This window comes from Pseudophryne corroboree, chromosome 1 (genome assembly GCF_028390025.1).
Source record: "Pseudophryne corroboree isolate aPseCor3 chromosome 1, aPseCor3.hap2, whole genome shotgun sequence".
In the NCBI taxonomy this organism is placed as follows: Eukaryota; Metazoa; Chordata; class Amphibia; order Anura; family Myobatrachidae; genus Pseudophryne; species Pseudophryne corroboree.
Window position 1 is genome coordinate 741,291,356 of NC_086444.1, and position 23,311 is coordinate 741,314,666.

The following is a 23,311-nucleotide window of genomic DNA, read 5'->3' on the forward strand; positions in this document are numbered from 1 at the left end:
CAGTGCACATGGGCCCTCATTACGAGTTGATCGATCGCTAGCTGCTTTTAGCAGTTGCAAACGCTAAGCCGCCGCCCTCTGGGAGTGTATCTTAGCTTAGCAGAAGTGTGAACGAAAGTTTAGCAGAACTGCACAGGAAATATTTCATGCCGTTTCTGAGTAGCTCCAGACCTTGCGATCACTTCAGTCAGTTTAGTTTCCTGCTTTGACGTCACAAACACGCCCTGCGTTCGGCCAGCCACTCCCCCGTTTCCCCAGCCACTCCTGCATTTTTGTCTGGCACGCCTGCGGTTTTTAGCACACTCCCTGAAAACGCAGAGTTGCCGCCCAGAAACACCCACTTCCTGTCAATCAAACAATGAACACTTGAGCGACTGGAAAACGTCGCACGAGCCTCTGTAAAACGGCAAAGTTTTGTGTGAAAGTACTTAGCGCATGCGCATAAATGCCGATTTTTCACCTGATCGCTACGCTGTGAAAAACAGCAGCGAGCAATCAACTCGGAATGAGGGCAATGGTTTTGCCCAATTGCTTAATTTCTTAGTTTGCTAACAACTCTGAAAAACCCCTAGTAAGTACTATTTTGCACACAAAAAATAAAAAAATCCATGTAGGTGATAAACAAGAAAAATGTGTGTGTGGAGATGATTTGCTGGCCACATTGACAATTCAGCCTAATCTTTGAATTTGGGTAAATTACTACAATGATTCAAAGAGTGGTAAACATCATATAGTAAGTTGCATTTTGTGTTTAATGCCATCAGTTCCTATGCTGATGTGTGTATAAACTAGGGGGTATATTTTCTAAAATCGGAGTTCTCCAGATTCCAGGTATTATCTTCTAAAGTGGGGTACACACGGAGAGATCTGTGTTTAAAATCTAAACAATCTGACTAAATTGCTTAGATTTTAAGCACGGATCTGTCGTGTGTATGACCCCAGCGATAATGATGCGCGGCCCCGCGCATCGCTATCACTGGTACTAGATTGATCCTGCATTCAGGAACAATCTAGCGGGTTGTTCACTTCAGCGCTGTGTGAAGTGAGCGGCCCCCCTTCGTCACCCCCCCCCCCCCCTCGCTCAGCACATCGCGCTGTGCTGAGCGGGGGGATAGATGTGTGCTGAGCAGTCTGTGTTAAGATCGCTCAGCACACATCTCTGCCGTCAGTACCCTCATTTAAAGCATACTTGCCTACTCTCCCGGAATGGCCGGGAGGCTCCCGAAAATCGGGTGACCCTCCCGGCCCCCCGGAAGAGCAGGCAATTCTCCCGATTTGCGGGGTCCTCCCTGCCCGTCCGCCCACTTAGTGTGTAAAGTGGGCGGTCCGGACAGTCGATGATGCGATTTTTGCTGAATCGCGTCATCATAGCCACGCCCCCTGCTGTGTAATACCTGTGATCGCGGCATTACAGAGCGGGGGGCGTGGCTTAAAGAAGGTGTCACTGTGACCCCGCCCTTGCTCCGCCCCATCCCGCCCTTGCTCCGCCCCTGTCCCGCCTCCGGCCACCCTCTCCTTTACAGCACAGCCTCCCCTGCCCGCCTGCTGAGCCGACCTGGCTGCTCTCTCCCGCAGAGAGCAGCCAGAATATTGGTAAGTATGATTTAAAGGTGCTAGATAAATGAGAAGTAGAATCTGATTGGTTGCTCTGGGCAACATCCCATTTTAAATAGAATTCCCATCTTAGTAATTTTACCGATACGTTTTCTTTGGTTACAACATACTGTATAACTTCACATTATTTCACTAAGTTTAGAAGCATGACTCAACTGAAATCGACCTTGAAATAGGATGTGACAGGTGAAACAGAACAAGGCAAATGCTGATTTGTGTAACAGTCATGTATTTTTGACAATTTGGAAGAGTTCTAAAAGCTGAAAATGTACCACTTAATTTACTAAGCGTGATAAAAGAGTAAAACAATGTCATTACAATTAAGCAATTTGAATAAGTACAATAAGTTCTGGTTCAACCATGTTTAAGTGTGTTTTCTGATTATCTCCCCCTTGTCTCCTAGGGTAAGATGAAAGAGCAGCTGAAAGAGAAGGGCAAAGAGCCAATAGACAAGTGGATTTATTCCAGTGGGCATGAGCTGGTGCCAGGCTGCTTCTCAAGTCACGCCAAATGCACTTTATGCACCAGGGCACTTGCAAACAGGCGTGGACTGCAATGCATGCGTGAGTAGGCACTGCTTGATTGAGGGGGGAGGGCGCACTACCACATAACATTATTTTCTTAAAGCACTCTGCTTTATATGCACTCAAAAAATTACAATTCCCAATATTATCAGTAACATTTATTTACTAGTATACTCCTCAATGCTTTACAAGTCGCAGTACCTGGCTACAGCTAACCAATGGAGCAGAGATATTTAGGCAAAGTAATGTTTACAAAACATGGGCTGTCACCTGTCTAAGCAATAACACACTTCTTTCAAATGCCATTGTTCTGTACTGCTTTGAATGAAATACCACTGTTTGTTTATACTTTACCACTCTGCTGATTGCACAATCCGGTCCTGAATAGTGGAGACCTGTGCTGTAAGAAGAGATACAGATTATTCTTGCAGGAATGTTCTACAGTATGGGCCTGATTCATGTTTGTAAGTAAAGAAAACAAGCCATTGACTGGGCAAAAACCATGTGCACTGCAGGTGTGGCAGATATAACATGTGCAGAGAGCGTTAGATTTGGGTGGGTTGTGTTCAAACCATATTTGCCGACTTTATGGCTGCTCTCTGCGGGAGAGAGCAGCCAGTTTTGCTCAGCAGGGGGGCGGGCTGTGATGTGACGTCCAGAGGGGGCGGGCAAGAGGCGGAACGGGGGGGGGGGGGGGGGAGGGTGGCGGGGGCGGGATGGGGCGTGGCTGCGGGATCGTGTCATGTAGGCCACGCCCCCCACTGTGTAATGCCGCTATTACCGGCATTATACAGCAGGGGTCATCGCCTGCCCGGACCGCCCACTTTACTCGCTAAGTGGGCGGCTGGGCAGGGGGGGACCCCTGAAATCAGGAGACTTGCCTGCTCTTCCGGGTGGCCGGGAGGGTCACCCGATTTTTGGGAGCCTCCCGGCCATTCCGGGAGAGTAGGCAAGTATGGTTCAAACTGAAATCTAAATTGCAGCATAAAAATAAAGCTATCTAACATTTGTGAGCTAGATGCAAAAGCAACCAGTATTTACCCTGCACAGAAAAAATATAACCCACCAAAATACAAATCCCTCTGCACGTGTTACATCTGCCACACCTGCAGAACATGGTTTTGCCCAGTTGCTTGCTTTTTTGCTTTACTTATAAACATGAATCAGGCCCTATGTCTCCGGCCTATGTACAGTAGCTAACATTTCACAAGGAACCATTGTCTCATGAATACTGATGCTAGGCCTCATGAATCAGTGTGGCAGATCCCAAGAAAGGTCAATACATTTTTTTATTTGACAAAAAAAACCCAACATATATAAAGTAGTATTTAACCAACTATTAACATGATTTAAAAGCAATGCAAAATAAAAAAATGATTGTTTTATCTTCCTTTTTTTATGACAGAAAATGTGTAAGTTGTAGATTTGGGTGCCCCATGTTGGGTTAAGAAAATTGCTATAATACATTGTAGATGCTATCTACAGTGTATTATGGTGGTCATTCCGAGTTGAACGCTCGCTAGCAGCTTTTAGCAGCCGTGCAAACGCTATGCTGCCTCCCATTGGGAGTGTATTTTAGCTTAGCAAAAATGTAAACGAAAGAATCGCAGAGCGACTACAAAATAATTTTGTGCAGTTTCAGAGTAGCTTCAGACCTACTCAGCGCTTGTAATTCCTTCAGACCATTCAGTTCCTGGTTTGAAGTCACAAACACACCCTGCGTTCTCCCAGCCGCGCCTGCGTTTTTCCTGGCACGCCTGCGTTTTTTCAAACACTCCCTGAAAACGGTTAGTTGACACCCAGAAACGCCCACTTCCTGTCAATCACTCTGCGGCCAGCAGTGCGAATGAAAAGTGTCGCTAGACCTTGTGTGAAACTACATAGTCCATTGTGAAAGTACGTCGCACATGCACATTGCGCCGCATACCCATGCGCAGAAGTGCCTTTTTTTGCATCATCGCTGCACAGCGACCATTTTCAGCTAGCGATCAACTCGGAATGACCACCAATATGTTTTATTACTCCCTTTTGTATAGTGCAAACATATTATGCAGCTCTTGATAGAAAGTTTAATTATTCTTATCAGTCAATGGGCCTAATTCCGACCTGATCGCTGTTGTGTGAAATCTCACAGCAGGTGATTATCCAATGACTGCACATGCATACAGATCTTAATGCACAGGAGCGAGGCCAAACTGTGAAAAAATCCTGCATCTTTTTGATCGCTAGGCGAACGCAGGCTGATTGACAGGAAGCAGGCGTTTGGGGGTGGTAACTGCCCATTTTCTGGGAGTGCCTGGAAAAATGCAAGTGTTTCCAAGTGTTTTCAGGGAGGGTGTGTGACGTCAGCTCCGGCCCGGTCAACCTGTTTCTTTCTCACTGTAGGATTAAGTCCTGGGCTACGCACAGACTGCAAAAATCATTCGATGGTGAGTGAGTTGCACACGGATTTGCAGATGATCGGCGTTTGCAAAGCTTTTCACATTGGCGTATGCGGACTTGCACGGGGCGGTATTTCACTCTGTGTGGGCAGCAACTATCCGATCGCAAACATCTGCAAATTTGCAGATGTGCAATCAGGTCTGAATTAGGCCCAATGTGTAACGTTTTTTAGGGGTCATTCCGAGTTATTCGCTAGCTGCTTTCGGTCGCTGCACAGCGATCAGGCAATTAAAGGTACGTCTGCGCATGCGTAAGCGTCGCAATGCGCACGCGCGTTGTACTATTACATCGAACGCACCTCTGGCCGCCCAGTGATTGACAGGAAGAGGGTGTTTCTGGGTGTCAACTGACCGTTTTCAGGGAGTGTTCAGAAAAACGCAGGCGTGCCAGGAAAAACGCAGGCATGGCTGGCCGAACACAGGGCGGGTTCATGGCGTCAAAACAGGAACTGAACAGTCTGAAGTGATTGCAAGCGCTGAGTAGGTATGAAGCTACTCTGACACTGCACAAAAAAATGTTGTAGCCGCTCTGCAATTCTTTCGTTCGCACTTCTGCTAAGCTAAAATACACTCCCAGAGGGCGGCGGCATTGCGTTTGCACTGCTAGCGAGCGAACAACTCGGAATGACAACCTTAACCCATTAATATATACATTTTAACACAAGCAATGTCAAGCCCTCCAACTATCCATGAGATGAAAGGCCGCTCCTGATGGATAACCATTTATTAAGTAGGCAGACACTCATAGATTTACTAATTTTGCATTAGATGCTACTGTATGTGTGAGTGGTCTGTGTCATTTTAATTGCTTTTTTTATGTTTGTTTGTCTTTTAAACCATGGATTACTTTGGATTAAGAAGAGTGTAGGTAAGCATTTGGTGATACCACTACACGGTTGGTAATTTTAAGGTCCTATAGGTAACGGGGGAAAAAATCTAACAAAAAATGGGGCAATATTATTTATTGTAATCAATATGGGGCACTTTTATTAAATCACTATAGTTGAATACAATTAAAAAGGGAGTATGGCTATTTTAATACTATTAGTATGGGAGGCGGTCCTAGTTAATAATGTAAAGAGGCACTTATACTGATTAATATAAATAGAGGCACAATTACAGTATGTATTAAAAGTATACGTGGCCACAATTATTTACTTTTTAGAAACAGGGTACTAGATGATTATTGCCAAATCAAAAGTAGCATGGTATGTTAGTAAAGAAGTTATGCTTTTTTTTTTGCCGGCACAGGCTGAAACTACCGCCTCTTTTCTGGAGCGCTCTCCGGTACACTTTCCTGTGAAACTGCAGGTTGACATTGCCCTTGTTGTGACAAAATAGAGTGAAACAGATACAGGAGAAAAAAATAGTTCAGAATATGCTGTTTAATTTGAATTATTTTTCATGAATAAACATTTAACTGGATAACAGTGTAAGTGAATAAAATAGCTGTCAGAAATGTCTATGTCACTATCAGTGAGGCAGGGATGTGCCGCTGTCATTGAGGCAGGGATGTGCTGCTGTCAGTGAGGCAGGGATGCGCCGCTGTCATTAAGGCAGGGATGTGCTGCTGTCAGTAAGGCAGGGATGTTCCGCAGTGAGGCAGGGGTGTGCTGCTGTCAGTGAGGCAGGGATGTGCTGCTGTCAGTGAGGCAGGGATGTGCTGCTGTCAGTGAGGCAGGGATGTGTGGCTGTCAGTGAGGCAGTGATGTGCTGCTGTCAGTGAGGCAGAGATGTGTTGCTGTCAGTGAGGCAGTGATGTGCTGCTGTCAGTGAGGCAGGGATGTGCTGCTGTCAGTGAGGCAGGGATGTGCTGCAGTCAGTGAGGCAGAGATGTGCTGCTGTCAGTGAGGCAGGGATGTGCTGCTGTCAGTAAGGCAGGTATGTGCTGCTGTCAGTGGGGCAGGGATGTGCTGCTGTCAGTGAGGCAGGGATGTGTGCTGTCAGTGAGGCAGGGATGTGCTGCTGTCAGTGAGGCAGTGATGTGCTGCTGTCAGTGAGGCAAAGATGTGCTGCTGTCAGTGAGGCAGTGATGTGCTGCTGTCAGTGAGGCAGGGATGTGCTGCTGTCAGTGAGGCAGGGATGTGCTGCTGTCAGTGAGCCAGGGATGTGCTGCTGTCAGTGAGGCAGGGATGTGCTGCTGTCAGTGAGGCAGGGATGTGCTGCTGTCAGAGGGGTAGGGATGTGCTGCTGTCAGAGGGGCAGGGATGTGCTGCTGTCAGTGAGGAAGGGATGTGCTGCTGTCAGTGAGGAAGGGATGTGCTGCTGTCAGTGAGGCAGTGATGTGCTGCTGTCAGTGAGGCAGGGATGTGCTGCTGTCAATGATGCAGGGATGTGCTACTGGCAGTGAGGCAGGGATGTGCTGCTGTCAGTGGGGCAGGGATGTGCTGCTGCCAGTGAGGCAGTGATGTGCTGCTGTCAGAGGGGCAGGGATGTGCTGCTGTCAGTGAGGAAGGGATGTTCTGCTGTCAGTGAGGCAGGGATGTGTGGCTGTCAGTGAGGCAGGGATGTGCTGCTGTCAGTGGGGCAGGGATGTGCTGCTGCCAGTGAGGCAGTGATGTGCTGCTGTCAGAGGGGCAGGGATGTGCTGCTGTCAGTGAGGAAGGGATGTTCTGCTGTCAGTGAGGCAGGGATGTGTGGCTGTCAGTGAGGCAGTGATGTGCTGCTGTCAGTGAGGCAGGGATGTGCTGCTGTCAGTGAGGCAGGGATGTGCTGCTGTCAATGAGGCAGGGATGTGCTGCTGTCAGTGAGGCAGGGATGTGCTGCTGTCAGTGAGGCAGTGATGTGCTGCTGTCAGTGAGGCAGGGATATGCTGCTGTCAGTGAGGCAGGGATGTGCTGCTGTCAGTGAGGCAGGGATGTGCTGCTGTCAGTGAGGCAGGGATATTACGTAGAGAGGCATGGGTGTGCTGCTGTCAGTGGAGTGGTGATGTGCTGCTTTCTGTCAGTAGTCTCATTATGGGTAATGCACATGTTTACAGTTGGACTGATTTACAGATGTTAGTGTGAAAGTGGGAAGTAGTTCAAGCATGTGGTTAGTTACACTGGGAACTGTGCGGTCATTGGTAAACAATACATGGTCATATGATCTAGTGTGTCCAATCATGTTAGTTAGTTTTCTATCATTATATTCTGGCATCCCAACATAACCACAAATCGGCATAGGAATTTGTACTCGCGTATCAGGGTTGGATCAGGCAGGTTTGCAACAATTTTGCTTCAATAAATCCGGCGGTTTGTAATCTGCCCAATCATATACGAATAGTAGAGATTTCACAAACTCTGCACTTCCCAAATTTAACCACAGTTGTGTGCAGGATTTTAGGGAACTTGACGAACCTTAGGCAGTAAGACTTGGGTGGGATCAGAGGTGGATTGGGATGGAAAACCAGCCTGAGAAATTTATGCAAGCAGTCCTAATGGAGTTGTGGTTTTTATGAGGGCATGGGGTCGGTTGAAGACAGGATCCCCCTTTATAGTGCCTAATTGTATGCAAATGTGGCTTTCCTTGCGTCTTTGCTGCCACTGTGTCTGAGACCAGGGGCGGATTGGGAACTAAAAGTGGCCCTGTACTATTGAGTAGAAGTGGCCCAACATGGGCAGCACAAGAGGTACAGTATAACATACTGTACCATGCAGCCATGGCGGCATCACTGGATGGCAGAGTTGCTGTACTGTAGAGATGGAATGACAGAATGAATGGGGACAATGCAGTGTACTGAGTGCAGTGGGCTGAATGTCATGTGTGGGCTGGGGCCACATGAGAAAACACAAAACAGGCCCCACAGACACATCGGCCTACCAGGATTCTTCATGGTGAGCCCTGTGGCCTATCCACCCCTGGGTGGGATTGATCTAATGATATTCCACCAAACTTTAATTCCTAGTTTTATGTTGAATCATTACTTAACCTACAGTACCACAACACAAAAGAATGGAGACTGATAAATAAATTCAGCATACAGAAATAGACGAGGTGCTGAGCAGTTTTTTATTCTTGTTGCACGCAGAATTTTGCTACTGAAGTTCATGGCCATTGGATATGGATTTTGTCATTCAGCAGTCTGGGTGGTGCAAGAGACGTTTTTGCCCACAGATGTATTGTATCTCTGCCTAGATACTTATCAGACCGAGGGCACTGTGTCAACAATAATGGAATTTTAGATATATTTTTTTGTAAATGATTTTATTGTATGTAGATACTGCTTTCAAGTAACCACTAGGTGGCAGTACACACTAAAATGATTTTTTCTTCAACCAAAGAAAAATACAAAGAAAAAAAAGGTAATATTTATTTTAGGTTTATTTTTTATTTTTTTTACTGTTAAATGCACAATCAGTCAGTTCATTACCAGAAACTAGCTTTTGGAAGAAATGTTACTGACTGAATATGTGCTAATAAAATTGCTTGCGTTTTGTGTGCCCTGCATACTACACCTTCACTGTTTTTTTTTTTATATCATTGCATCTATGGCTGTTTTTCTGGTGCCCTATAAATAAATGTTAAGGATAAAATATATATCTGAATAGAATCACTACCAAGGGTTATTCACATATTCTAAAATACAACTGATTTCCATCATGCATAATATTTTGTGGCTTGCAGTATTATTTTATCAGAATTTTTTTTGTAAGCACACCAGGAAACAACATGTGGAAAGAATAATGTAGTTGGATACATTTAAATAGCTAAAACCTAATAATAATCAATGAATGATGCTAATAAAAATCAATTTGAAATTGCCTTACGCTAGAGCAGTGGTTCACAAACTTTTCTGAATCACGATGGCCTATTAGGATTTTTTTCACGGCACCCCTAGTACAAAAGTTTCTTGAGAATTTAGAAATAAATATTAAATTAAGTAAATTGTGATTATATGTCATCCTTAGGTTCTACTGTGTGGGGAAGGACAAGATTTGCTTCTGTTTGTCCACATATTTTATGATTGACATTGACAGCCACCAGCACTGGTTTTACCATAAATAATTTGAATTGGTACTGGGCCACCAACCCAGGGCACCTCTGCAAGTGCTCTGAGGCACCCCAGGGAGCCACGACACACAGTTTGAGAACCACTACTCTAGATGGAATATATATACTTTGAAATGTCCTACATTTGATGAAATGATTCTTATCGACTGGGTCAGAACCAGGGGCGGATCCAGAAAAGAATTACAGGGGGGGCACCATAAGTGGTTGTGCTATCAAGGAGGGGTGGAGTTAGAAGTGCAGTGGGCGTGGCCAAGTGTCAGTGCGTGTGACCAATTGTGTGAGGGGATGTGGTCAAGTGCTCAATGTGAGTATCGAGTGTGTCTATGATCGAAATGCACTGCTGGAGGGGGTACAGGTCCACAGGTAATTCTTATACCTTATGGGGATCATTCCGAAACGTTCGCACGCTGCTGGTTTTCGCAGCCGTGCGAACGGGTCGGAACTGCGCATACATGGCGGACGCAATGCGCAGGCGCATTATTGCCCAGCGACGGCCGTTGCTGGGCAACGATAAGAACACAGAAGAAAGCAATCGGCGGCGATCGCATGAAGATTGACAGCAGAAAGGTCACCCCCACTCCCCCCCCCCAGCAAAAGACTGCTCACAGCAGCACCATTCTCTCTCCCCGTGTCACCCTCACTCCCCCCCCCCCTCCCCTCGAGGGGGATATACAGGGAGGGTGAGGGTGCTTAGTGATAGTCACAGGAAGAGTGAGGGTAAGGGTACTGAGGGTGAGATACAGGGAGGGTGAGGGTGCTGAGGGGGAGTTACAAGGAGGGTGAGGGTAAGGGCATTGAGGGGGAAATATGGGGAGGGTAAGGGCACTGAGGATAGTTACAGAGAGGGTGAGTGCTCTGAGGGGGAGTTACAGGGAGGGTGAGGGTAAAGGCGCTGAAGGGGAGATACAGCGAGGGTGAGGGTAGGAGTGCTGAGGGGGAGATACCGGGAGAGCGAGGGGGAGAGTAAGGGCGCTGAGGGGGAGTTACAGGATGAGGACAGGGACACTGAGGGGGAGTTACAGGATGAGGACAGGGACACTGAGGGGGAGTTACAGGATGAGGACAGGGACACTGAGGGGGAGTTACAGGATGAGGACAGGGACACTGAGGGGAGATACAGGGAGGGTGAGGGGGCTGAGGTGGCGATACAGGGACAAAACTTTTGTTTCAGGAAAGAAAAATATACAGTATATATATTATATACACATGATGTTACTGTACATACTATTCTCAAAAAACCATACTTTCCTATTCAAAATAATCTAAATAATGAAGCATTCCCTGACAATATTGCACGCCCATGCCTCCCTCCCGGCATCACATTTACTATAATACTACAAGTGCATGGACTGTAATATAACGCTACAAGTGCCTGTAATATAATGCTACAATGCATGGGATATAATATAATTCTACAAGTGTATGGACTATAATAAAGTGCATTATAGCATTATATTACAGGCACTTGTAGCATTATATTACAGTCCACGCACTTGTAGTATTATATTATAGTCAAGGCAGTGGGCATTGATTATTTTAGAGCAAATACCTTACAGCAGGTTTGCCCCACTGGCTGGAACCTGAGGACTGGAAGGAGCCGACAACGCACGGCGGGTACAGGTCCTAAGGGTATAGGAGAAGACAGCTGCTGCGGATGGCGTGATGTCTTCACATTACGTTGCGGGCACCAGGTTCCCTTTGGTTATTAGGCAGGGGAGGATCGGCCCTGGCGGCTAAGAGTGAGAGTGTGAGTAGTACACTTTCACTGCACAGCGTACACGGCGTGGTGTCAGTGGGGAGCACAGCACCACGCCGGAGATCGGTAGTAGAGATCCCCAGCGGCGGCGGGCTGCATCTGTGAAGTTCCTCCTCCTGCTCGGCTCCTCTGCACTGACTACATGTCACATTTCTCCAGGGAGCCAATCAGGAGGAGGAACACACGTGTGAGCAGAGCAGCAGCAGCAGGTGACAGGAGAGCAGGGGGACATGTCAGGTGTCGGGGGCGCACAGCGGCGGGGGACATGTTGGGTGCCGGGAGCGGATGCGCACAGCGGCACGGACAATACAAAAAATCTATTAAAAATGACAGGGGGGGGCACGTGCCTTGGTGCCCCCCCCCCCCCCCCCCTAAATCCGCCACTGGTCAGAACACCCCCTAAATAGCAGTTTGTTTGGTGTTCCTGGTATACAGTGGATAGTACCCACCAAAAGTGGTTCAAAGAAGGCCAACTGGTGAAGCGGTGACAGGATTATAGGCGCCCAAGGCTCAGTGATGCACATGTTGAGAGAAGGCAAGTTTATCTGGTCTGATCCCACAGAAGAGCTACTGTAGCGCAAATTGCTGGAAAAGTTAATTCTGGCTATGATAGAAATGTGTCATGACACTGAGTGCATTGCAGCTTTCTGCGTATGGGGCTGTGTGTGCAGCCACAGAGCGATCAGAGTGCGCATGCTGACCCCTGTATATCACTAAAAGTGCCTACAATGGGCACATGATTAGGGATCGGTATGAAATACCAGCGGACAGGATCCCGGCTATCATGATCCTGAAAGCGGGATACCGCCTGTCGCAATGCTGTTAGCGGGGCAAACACTAGAAAGCCCCTTGTGGGCTTGCTGCGCACGCCATGCTGCTGGCACGGTGGCTCGCTGCACTCTCCACAGGTTCTATTCTCCCTCTATGGGTGTCATGGACACGCACAGAGGGGGAATAGCCTGTGTGACCGGTATGCCGGCGGCGGCATTTCACAGCTAGTTGGGATCCCGGTGGTGGCATTGTGACCGCAGGGATCCCGACTAGCAGTATTTTAACCTCTTCCCCATGATTATCAGAACTGGATAGCATACATTTGATTTCCACCCTTTGAATATAAATGATAACCACACTTACGTACTTGCACCGCATGGGTGCTAATAGGATAAACCCCAAAGTCACATTATTTGATTGATGTTTGAACTTCAGAGATTGTCTCAAGTTCTGATAATGTTTTCAATTATTTACAAAAACTTTTTTATTGATTTATGATTATAAGAGTTAGGGGGTATTTAAAAATTAAGAATATTACGTTATGCAGCGTTTCATGGCATTTTATTTTGCAATTTTCCTCATATATAATTTACAATGCTGAGACAGACCACGCAATAAAGGTCTGTCCAGGTGAAGACATACCAATTATTAAGTGACATCCTTTGCATTTGCCAGTATCCGCACTGCATATGTGCTGCGTTTGCTCAAGCGGTCATGTGACTCTCCGGAGCTGAGCAATCAGTGCATTATGGGAGAAAGCAGGAAGGGATCAGTCTCTTCTTTGCTTTTCTCCATGTCTGTCTCCTGACACCTCGGAAGTGTACATACAGTAATGCCACCTTTAGCTGACATTATGTTACTTTTGCATTGCAAAACTTTAATGTTTCTTTAAATCTTGAAGTGTATGGACCTTGTTGTAAGCTGTGGGGCCAGCACATCCATTGGTATTAATTCAATTAGCCGTATGGCAGTAAGTTGTCATTGTAATGGCCAGGGCAGTCAGTGGCGCACCCAGGGGGGGGTTTCCGAGCACCCAGAAACCCCCTCCACCAAAAAAAAAAAATGTTTTTTATTTTTTTTTTTGCTGCATGAGTATTATTAATGGCTGTCTAGCGTCATCTGCAGCCTGCTGTCTTCCTGGTGGCACTTGTAAGTGCCTAATAAAAGTTTACTTTATTTTAATTATAGTACATACAGTATATATCCATGTGCATGCATATATATATATATATATATATATATACACACATGTATATACATACATATAAACACACACACACACACATGATATATATACATGTGTATATATACGTGTACTGTATGTATGTATGTATATATATATATATATATATATATATAAATATGTGGAGGAAAGAATGGCACTCCCAAAGTAATTAAAGGCAAAACAGCCGGTGCCCTCACGGTAAATGCATGTAGTAGAATGGAGGTGCGGCACTCACGGCATTCAATAACGGACTAGCAGCGGTCACGTACTTGTAGTAACGTTTCAGTGCCCCAGCACTGTCGTCAGACTTTATTAAACGATAAAAACAGAATACACATACCTTTATAGCAAGTGAACAAAAGAAGTGAAACCACGGTGAACGCCGGGATCGGGACGAAGCACCCGCCCAGAGGCAGCAAATGATGACCATAATACTGAGCACCAGTAAACGAGTATCATTAAACCCACATCACCATGGTGATACTATAAACAGGAAGTAAGCGAAAAAATACAGCAGCATAGTAAATGATAAGAAACAAGCATCATAGATATAATACCATAAACGGAGCTATGCAAAATCAATACTATAAGCTGGCATGAGAAATAGCATCATTAAAAATCCATAAATACCAATCAATGAATTATAATGCCACATACTTAACAAAACAAACTGACAAAAATAGCAGCATATGAAACCAGACCAAATGAATCACTCAGTAAAAACAGGCATATGAGATAACATCATTAAGGCCTTTTGGTGCTAATACACCCAAACGCATAATCCAACGGGTCTCACGCTGTAATAGTTTGCGTGATCTATCACCCCCTCTAATAAAGGGAGGGATATGATCGATCATACGATTACGCAAGCTATTAAGAGGATGACGGAGCTCGACAAAATGACGGGCAACAGGTTGATCGGAGCTACCTGATTTCAGTGCATTCCTAATTACAGACCGATGCGCGGACATCCGTTCTTTAAATTTACGTTCAGTCTTGCCCACGTAGCTAAGGCCACATGGGCAAATGAGCTGGTAGACAACAAAAGTGGAATTGCATGTTAACAAATGATTAATATAAATCATTTTTCCAGTATGAGGGTGTGCAAACTGCGCAGCTGATACTCCGGTCCGGGTTTTTACTGTGTAGTGGTTACAGGCTCTGTGCACGGCAGGGAATCCGGCGCTGGTTTTGTGCTCACAGTCTGTGAGGTCTGAGTGGGGCGTGGACAGCACCTGCTATATAAACCATCCTCTCAGGCTAGGCAAATGCTGCTGAATCTTTGTTTGTTAGTCAGTTCCAGAGAGTTAGCTAGTACTGTGTGACTTTGTATTTACTTGTTGCTTACTGCGAATAGGCCTTGGGATTCGGTACTTCATTCTGCCAATCCGGACCTAGCAGTAAGACTGGAGTCAGTTGTTTAACCTGCTGGGGTTCATTTGCTATTCTGTGAACCCAGCAGGTTTGCGGCTGTACTCTCAGACCTGCTTGCTTAATCCTCCCTCACTGTGCAGGGCGTCCAGGTGTCAGTTTAGTGGCAGTAAGCTGAACCTGTGCCCTGCAAGTGGGGGTTAGGATTGTGGATACTCTCCTTGTGTCTATATTTCTATCTCTGACCAAGGAGTTTATTCCCACACCCGTTGGTAACCCTTTGGGGTTTTTCCTGTTGCTCTTAGCAACATCATTTTGGGTGCTCCACATGTTAAATCACTACATCTCGCTTCATTGTCCGCTCTATTCCATCTGAGCATTCCTGACACTAGGGAGACACCCAATTCCTGAGCCTTTGGGCTTCCCCGTTCATTTTGTGTTTATTAGTTATTCCATCACCTCCTGTGTATGTTGTGTTATACTGTCTGTGAGTTCGTTTTGCCTCGCATCCCTCTCTGTTCATACACCGGTATACTCCTGTTAGCACCGGTGTGCGTAACATATTCAGCAGCCCTACTCCTGTTGAAATTTTGTGGGAATATGGAGCATACCCCTCAAAATACTTTGCAACAGGTGGTCGATCAGGTGCAGGTCCTGACTCGACAATTTAATGAGATGTCCATTAAAATGAACACCCCGCAGGCCGCTAGCGGAGCTCCCGCAGCAGCAGCGGCAAGTTTAGGGGTTAAGGAGCCAAAAGTAAATCTCCCGGATCGTTTTTCTGGAGATCGCTCGCAGTTCTTTTGTTTCAAGGAGAGCTGTAAGCTATATTTCAGGCTTAGGCCCCAGTCTTCTGGGTCGGAGATTCAGCGGGTGGGCATGGTGAATTCCTTGCTACAAGGAGACCCACAGGTCTGGGCATATGGGTTGCAGCCTGACTGTCCGTCGCTTAAAAGTGTTGATGCTTTTTTTACGGCATTGGGCATTTTGTATGATGACCCTGACAAGATGGCTTCAGCCGAGGCTCAGATTACGGTCCTAAAGCAAGGGCGACGGCCAGCTGAGGTTTATAGTACGGAGTTTCGGAGGTTGGCTCTTGATACCCAGTGGAATGACCCAGCCCTGAGAAACCAGTACCGAAGGGGCCTTTCTGACCAGATAAAGGACCTACTGGTACAATATCCCTCACCTGATAGCTTAGATCAGCTCATGCAGTTATCCATCCGGGTGGATAGACGGCTGAGAGAGCGTAGGCTTGAAAGGGAGACCGCAGTTTCTTTTTTTCCCAAGCGAACCTCAGACTCTGAGGAATATTCCGAGGAGCCTATGCAGATTGGGGCTACCCGCCTCTCCTCGCGTGAGAAGACGCGGAGGAGACAGCAGGGTTTGTGTTTGTACTGTGGGAATAAAGGTCATGTCGTAGTATCATGCCCAGAAAAGCCGGAAAACTTCAGGGCCTGAGGGTGATGGGAAATATCCTGTCAGGCCAGAAGTCAGATTTTCCCAAAAAGACTTTTCTCATTCCGGTGACTTTGGAGATCCTCGGTCAAACTGTCAAGACTGAGGCCTTTGTTGACAGTGGGGCCGATGGGGTTTTCATGGACCGTCAATTCGCCCTGGAACACTCTGTTCCCTCAGTACCTTTGGCATCAGAGATTGAGATCTGTGGGTTAAACGGGGAACCATTGTCCCAGGGTAAAATTACCTCCTGCACCAGCCAGATTCCTTTGTTTATTGGAGCCACACACTCTGAAAAATTGTCTTTCTATGTGACTGTCTGTTCTTTTGCCCCATTGGTTTTGGGGTTACCCTGGTTAAGGGCCCATAACCCTCAATTTAACTGGGTCTCTGAGGAGATTCTTAGTTGGGGTAGTGATTGTTTCAGGAGTTGCTTGAGCCTTCCAGTCAGGCTCTCGCAGCTAAGTTTGCCAGGATTGCCAGGATGTTATGCAGATTTTGCGGATGTGTTCTCCAAAAAAGTTGCGGAGGTACTACCTCCCCATCGCCCCTATGACTGTGCCATTGATTTGTTGCCAGATGCTAAGCTTCCCAAGAGCAGGTTGTACTCCCTGTCACGTCCTGAGACTCAGGCTATGGCAGAGTACATTCAGGAGAACTTGGCTAAGGGATTTATCAGACCCTCACAGTCCCCAGTTGGGTCGGGGTTCTTCTTCGTGGGTAAAAAGGACGGTTCGTTGCGACCCTGCATCGACTTAAGGGAATTGAACCGTATCACGATTAAAAACTCGTACCCACTGCCTCTCATTTCGGTTTTGTTTGACCAGCTTCGTACTGCCACCATTTTTTCTAAGATTGACCTACGCGGTGCTTACAATCTAATCCGAATAAGAGAGGGGGATGAATGGAAGACTGCCTTTAATACCCACTCAGGGCATTGTGAATATTTGGTGATGCCTTTTGGGCTCTCTAATGCCCCGGCAGTCTTCCAGGAATTCATGAACGATGTGCTCAGGGAATATTTGGATAGATTTTTAGTTGTTTATCTAGATGACATCCTAATCTTCTCCCATTCCCTGGAGGAACATCAGAAGCATGTACGCTTAGTCCTCCAGAAACTCAGAGACCACCAGTTTGGGGCGAAGCTGGAGAAGTGCGAATTTGAAGTCCAGCAAATCGCATTTCTAGGGTATATTATCTCCTCAGAAGGTTTCCAAATGGAGGGTTCTAAGGTACAGGCAGTCCTGGATTGGGTGCAGCCCACTAGTTTGAAGGCGCTTCAGCGTTTTCTGGGCTTTGCGAATTTTTATAGACGGTTCATCGCTGGATTTTCGTCTATAGTGGCCCCCTTGGTGGCACTCACTAAGAAAGGGGCGGATGTTGCTCACTGGTCTTGTGAGGCCAAAGCGGCCTTTGCCCGTCTCAAAAGGGCATTTGTCTCGGCCAAGGTGCTGTGACACCCAGATCCAGAGCGTACTTTTGTGGTAGAAGTGGATGCCTCTGAGATAGGTATTGGGCCAGTGCTCTCTTAGATGGGGGTGTCTGATAATCGCCTTCATCCCTGTGCTTACTTTTCCCGTAAATTTTCGTCTGCCGAGATGAATTATGATGTGGGTAACCGGGAATTGTTGGCTATAAAGGATGCACTCGGGGAGTGGAGACACTGGCTTGAGGGGGCTAAGTTTGTGGTCTCAATTCTCACCGACCATAAGAATCTGGCATATTTAGAGTCAGCGAAGCGGCTCAATGCCAGGCAACCACGATGGGCTTTGTTTTTTGCTCGCTTTAATTTTTTGATAACATATCGCCCTGGGTCAAAAAACATCAAGGCTGATGCGCTCTCGCGGAGTTTTGCTCCAGTCCAAGAGACCACTGTGGAGCCATTGCCCATTGTGTCCCCATCATGTATTAAAGTGGGCATTACCCAGGACCTCTTGTCATTAGTCCTTAGAGCACAGGAGCAGGCTCCTCCAGACCTTCCGGTAGGTCTCTTGTTTGTGCCTCCTAGGTTAAGACAGCGAGTGTTCCTGGAATTCCATGCCAAGAGGTCGGCAGGGCATCCGGGTATTGCCAGAACTCGGGAGTTGCTGTCTAGGGCGGTGTGGTGGCCCTCTGTGGCTAGGGATGTGGATCAGTGGGTTCGGGCATGTGACATTTGTGCCCGAAATAAAACTCCTAGAGGGGTTCCTGTCGGCCCATTACATCCACTCTCTATTCCATCTAAGCCATGGACCCACATTTCCATGGATTTTGTGGTGGACTTGCCCAAATCCTCGGGGATGACAGCCATTTGGGTTGTCGTTGACAGGTTTTCGAAGATGGCGCATTTCGTTCCACTGGTTGGGTTGCCATCGGCCAGACGCCTGTCTGAGTTATTTATGCAGCATGTTGTGCGCCTCCACGGGTTGCCACTTGATGTGGTCTCTGACCGTGGATCCCAGTTTGTGGCCAAATTCTGGAGGGCATTTTGTTCTGATCTCCAGATTTCTGTGAGCTTGTCGTCAGGCTACCATCCACAGTCTAATGGGCAGACTGAGAGGGTGAACCAGTCCTTGGAGCAGTTCCTCAGGTGTTATGTCTCCAAGTGTCATACTGACTGGGTTGCTCATCTGTCCATGGCGGAGTTTGCCTATAACAACGCGGCTCACTCTGCTACAGGGATCTCTCCCTTCCTTTGTGTGTATGGGCATCATCCTAAGGCCAATTCTTTTGACCCCCTGGAATCCACGCCTGGTGGTTCCTCTGTGGTTTCAGCCCTTAGGGGTATTTGGAGGAAAGTTAAGAAAGCCCTTGTGTCTGTGTCATTAGTGACCAAAAGGGTTTTTGATAAGCGGAGAAGACCCTGCAGCTTTAAATTAGGAGACTTCATCTGGTTGTCCACCAAGAATTTGAAGTTGAGACAGCCATCTCATAAGTTATGCCCCCGGTTCATCGGCCCTTATAAGATCACCAGGGTTATCAATCCGGTGGCATTTCAGTTAGATCTGCCCCGTTGGGTATCAATAAAACATTTAATTGTTCCCTTTTAAAACTGATTATCATATAAAAATAAATTTTTTGTTAAAATCAGTTCAAGGAGTGTCAGAAAAAATTCAATGTACAAAGCAGAAAATGACCCACTTTGCACCATGAATTTCCTGACAGCATGAAGACCATGCAGGTTAAAGGTTGCTCAATGGGCTCTAGTGCAGCCCCTTCTTATGCAAATACAGTAATGTTTGCCGTTGAGCAAGATTTATTCTTTATGGATCCTTTAATACCTAGCAGATTGGAGTTCTTTACACGCTTTATTGACGATCTACTAATTGTCTGGCATGGTGATATCGGTGATTTTATTGAAATCATTGATACTCATAGTGCAGGGTTATCCCCCATCAAATTTACTTATAACTATAGTAGAGAACAGATTTCTTTTCTTGATGTTATGATTTTTTTGAAAGATGGACAAATCAATACATCATTATTCATGAAACCAACTGACCGCAACATGCTTTTACAAGCTAGTAGTTGCCATCCTAAAAGCCTTATTCGCAAATGATTCGTTTGTACAGGATTAATTCTAACATCGAGGTAGCTGCTAAACAAATTGACACATTGATTACTAAATTTGTCCAAAGGGGTTATTCTTTCAGTGATCTGTTAAACACCAAGGCTAGAGTATTGAAAATTGACCGTAATACACTTTTGGTATCCAGTTCAAGAAGTACTAACACCTCTAACAGACTCCCTTGGGTTAACAGATATAACGTTTCTTCCCCTTTTATTAATAACATCACTAAAAAACATTGGCCCATGATTGAGTCCGATCGTAATTTGCCATTAAGTCACACTCGTCTTATGCCCTGCTACTCTCGTGGTCATAATTTACGTGATTTCCTTGTGAAATCTGATATTGCTAAAAAAACCTCTACCTCTCAACAGACAGGGTGTATATGCTGTACTTGTGTTACCTGTCAATTTCTTTTGACGGGTAACAAGTTTGCACACCCTCATACTGGAAAAATTATTTATATTAATAATTTGTTAACATGCAATTCCACCTTTGTTGTCTACCAGCTCATTTGCCCATGTGGCCTCAGCTACGTGGGCAAGACTGAACGTAAATTTAAAGAACGGATGTCCGCGCATCGGTCTGTAATTAGGAATGCACTGAAATCAGGTAGCTCCGATCAACCTGTTGCTCGTCATTTCGTCGAGCTCCGTCATCCTCTTAATAGCTTGCGTTATCGTATGATCGATCATATCCCTCCCTCTATTAGAGTGGGTGATAGATCACGCAAACTATTACAGTGTGAGATCCCCGTTGGATTATGCGTTTAGGTGTAACTGTATTAGCACCAAAAGGCCTTAATTATGTTATCTCATATGCCTGTTTTTACTGAGTGATTCATTTGGTCTGGTTTCATATGCTGCTATTTTTGTCAGTTTGTTTTGTTAAGCATGTGGCATTATAATTAATTGATTGGTATTTATGGATTTTTAATGATGCTATTTCTCATGCCAGTTTATAGTATTGATTTTGCATAGCTCCGTTTATGGTATTATATCTATGATGCTTGTTTCTTATCATTTACTATGCTGCTGTATTTTTTCGCTTACTTCCTGTTTATAGTATCACCATGGTGATGTGGGTTTAATGATACTCGTTTACTGGTGCTCAGTATTATGATGTCATCATTTGCTGCCTCTGGGCGGGTCCTTCGTCCCGATCCCGGCGTTCAGCGTGGTTTCACTTCTTTTGTTCACTTGCTATAAAGGTATGTGTATTCCGTTTTTATCCTTTAATAAAGTCTGACGACAGTGCTGGGGCACTGAAACGTTACTACAAGTACGTGACCGCTGCTAGTCCGTTATTGTATATATATATATATATATTTTTTTTTTAATATGCTATGTATATATATATATATATATATATATATGTGTATATAAATATATATATATATATAGGTGTATATATGGGTGTAGTATGGTATGCCGGCGGCCGGGCTCCCGGCGACCAGCATACCGGCGCCGGGAGCCCGACCGCCAGCATACCAACAGCGTGGCAAGCGCAAATTAGCCCCTTGCGGGCTCGCTGCGCTCGCCACGCTGTTGGCACGGTGGCGCGCTATGCACGCCACGCTATTTATTCTCCCTCCAGGGGGTCGTGGACACCCACGAGGGAGAAAATCTGTCGGTGTGCCGGCTGTCGGGATTCCGGCGCCAGTATACTGTGCGCCAGGATCCCGATAGTAGGTATACTGAAGACCACCCGTATATATGGTATATATATGTGTAGATATGTGTGTCTGTATATATATATATATATATATATATATATAGACACAGACACACTAGTTTTACGGACCCAGCATATACTGGGTCACCTCAGTCCCCCCACCCCCGTGATTGGCTCCACCCAGTTCTGGAAACCCCCCCATGCAAATCCTGCGTTTGTCACTGGCAGTAGAGAGCCTGGCTGGGCCCAGGTACTTTTCAGGGTGTGTGGCCTAATCACAGGAGGTGTGGTCATGCACCCTTAGAAAAAACTACAAAATAATTGTATTTTAAGCGCCTCCCTGTCCACAATGCAGCCCAGCACACAGCAGCGTGTGCTGGGCTAAGGAGAAAAGCTGCAGCTGCTGCCGTTAGGTAAGGGGGGTCTGGGCCCCCACTGGGCCCCTCCAGCAGACTTGGGCTCGGGTAATTAGTACCCCCCTCCTCTGTGTGCCACTGGTAACGGCCAGAAAACGCTGGCAGCGGCAACAGCACCTTAAATTGCTCCCTGATCTTACTCCGTACTCGTGGATGTTTGTATGAAGCCCTATGGAGGCGCACTTGCTCAGATGGACTGGTGGAGCGAGTCTAATTAAATCATACTTGCCTACCTTGCTGCCCCCTCCTCCGGGAGGAGGCAGCGTTGTAGGTGCATGGGCGTGTGACCGGCGGCATAATGGGCCATCCAAGGGCGTAGTCAGAGCCAATGTGGGCTGTCCGGGGCCGTGATGATGGGGAAATGGGCAGTCCGGGGGCGTGACATCACGATTGCGTCATTGTGGCTCCGCCCCCCGCTATACAGTGCCAAGAATATAGGCACTGTATAGCGGGGGCAGAGCTACGATGAAGCGATTCAGCACGAATCGCATCATCGGATCCCCCAGGCTGCCCACTTGTTTTCTGCTGTGGGTGGCCGAAAGGGAGAGTGGTGGACCTAACAGGGAAAACGGGAGGCTTGCCCACCTTTCCGCCCCGATTTTCGGGAGCCCCCCGGCCATTCCGGGAGGGTAGGCAAGTATGAATTAAATCAACACAATTATGGGCAAGTGAAACAGCGTATATCTGAGTGCTTTCTCTGCTGTTTCAGGTTTTTCTGTATAGTGTGAACCCATTTCTCCTACTACAAAGCATTTATTACTATTCTAAATAAACCCTTTGGTCTATTAGGTGTCAGATGCAAGATCCAACTTTGACTCAGCTACTGAGACTTCAAGTTTACCTTGTTTGCTTCATTACCTAGAAGTTGTTTTTCTTATGGTGATAAATGCACCCTTAAAATATTTTACCTATTTGTCATCCTTTTTATAATAATGACAGAAATGATTTTATACATCAGACAGGTTTTTCCTTTAATCACATGGTAGGTTTTATGTCTATTAAAAACAATGCTATTTGAAAGATTAAATAATCCCTTAATTAGCTTGCATTAATACTGATTTAGCTGTTTTTTTCCGTATAGTTTTAAAATTTTAATATATAATCGGTAAATGAGGAAAAACTTTTGTTGAAGTATAAATTAATGGCGTTTTCAGACGTGTGACCCAGGAATTTGCTGGGTCTAGCAGCCAGAAAATCCACAGGTCTCTGCTCCATGACCCTGGTCGGGAACAGGGTCAGGTTGTTTCCTTTCACACATGCAGAAATCCCAGGTTGATGCGTGTTCACATGCAGAAACCCGGGATATAGCTGCATGTGTGAAAGGGGTAGAAATGGCAGTCTTTACTACTTGGTCAGTGACTAATGACGTTTGCAGACATCTGGGTGCATTCAACTTTTAAATGATTTCTGATTAACCAGAGTTGGCTTGCAATGCGTGAATGATAACGCCCAAACGGACAATCACATAAAAATTTGGATTGCACCTCCAGTGTGTAGAATTTAATAAACTACAAAAAATGGT

At 46.1% G+C, this 23,311-nt stretch overlaps 1 protein-coding gene across 2 annotated transcripts in view; it reads left to right on the plus strand.

Moving 5' to 3' along the window:
* Positions 1–23,311, plus strand: part of ARHGEF18 (Rho/Rac guanine nucleotide exchange factor 18) — a 326,699-nt gene that overhangs the window by 49,525 nt on the left and 253,863 nt on the right. For both annotated transcript variants that reach the window (XM_063916323.1, XM_063916329.1), the window contains exon 2: positions 2,018–2,177. In XM_063916323.1, coding sequence (XP_063772393.1) covers positions 2,024–2,177 — 154 coding nt within the window. In that variant the 5' untranslated portion in view covers positions 2,018–2,023. The remainder of the gene's footprint in view (positions 1–2,017; positions 2,178–23,311) is intronic.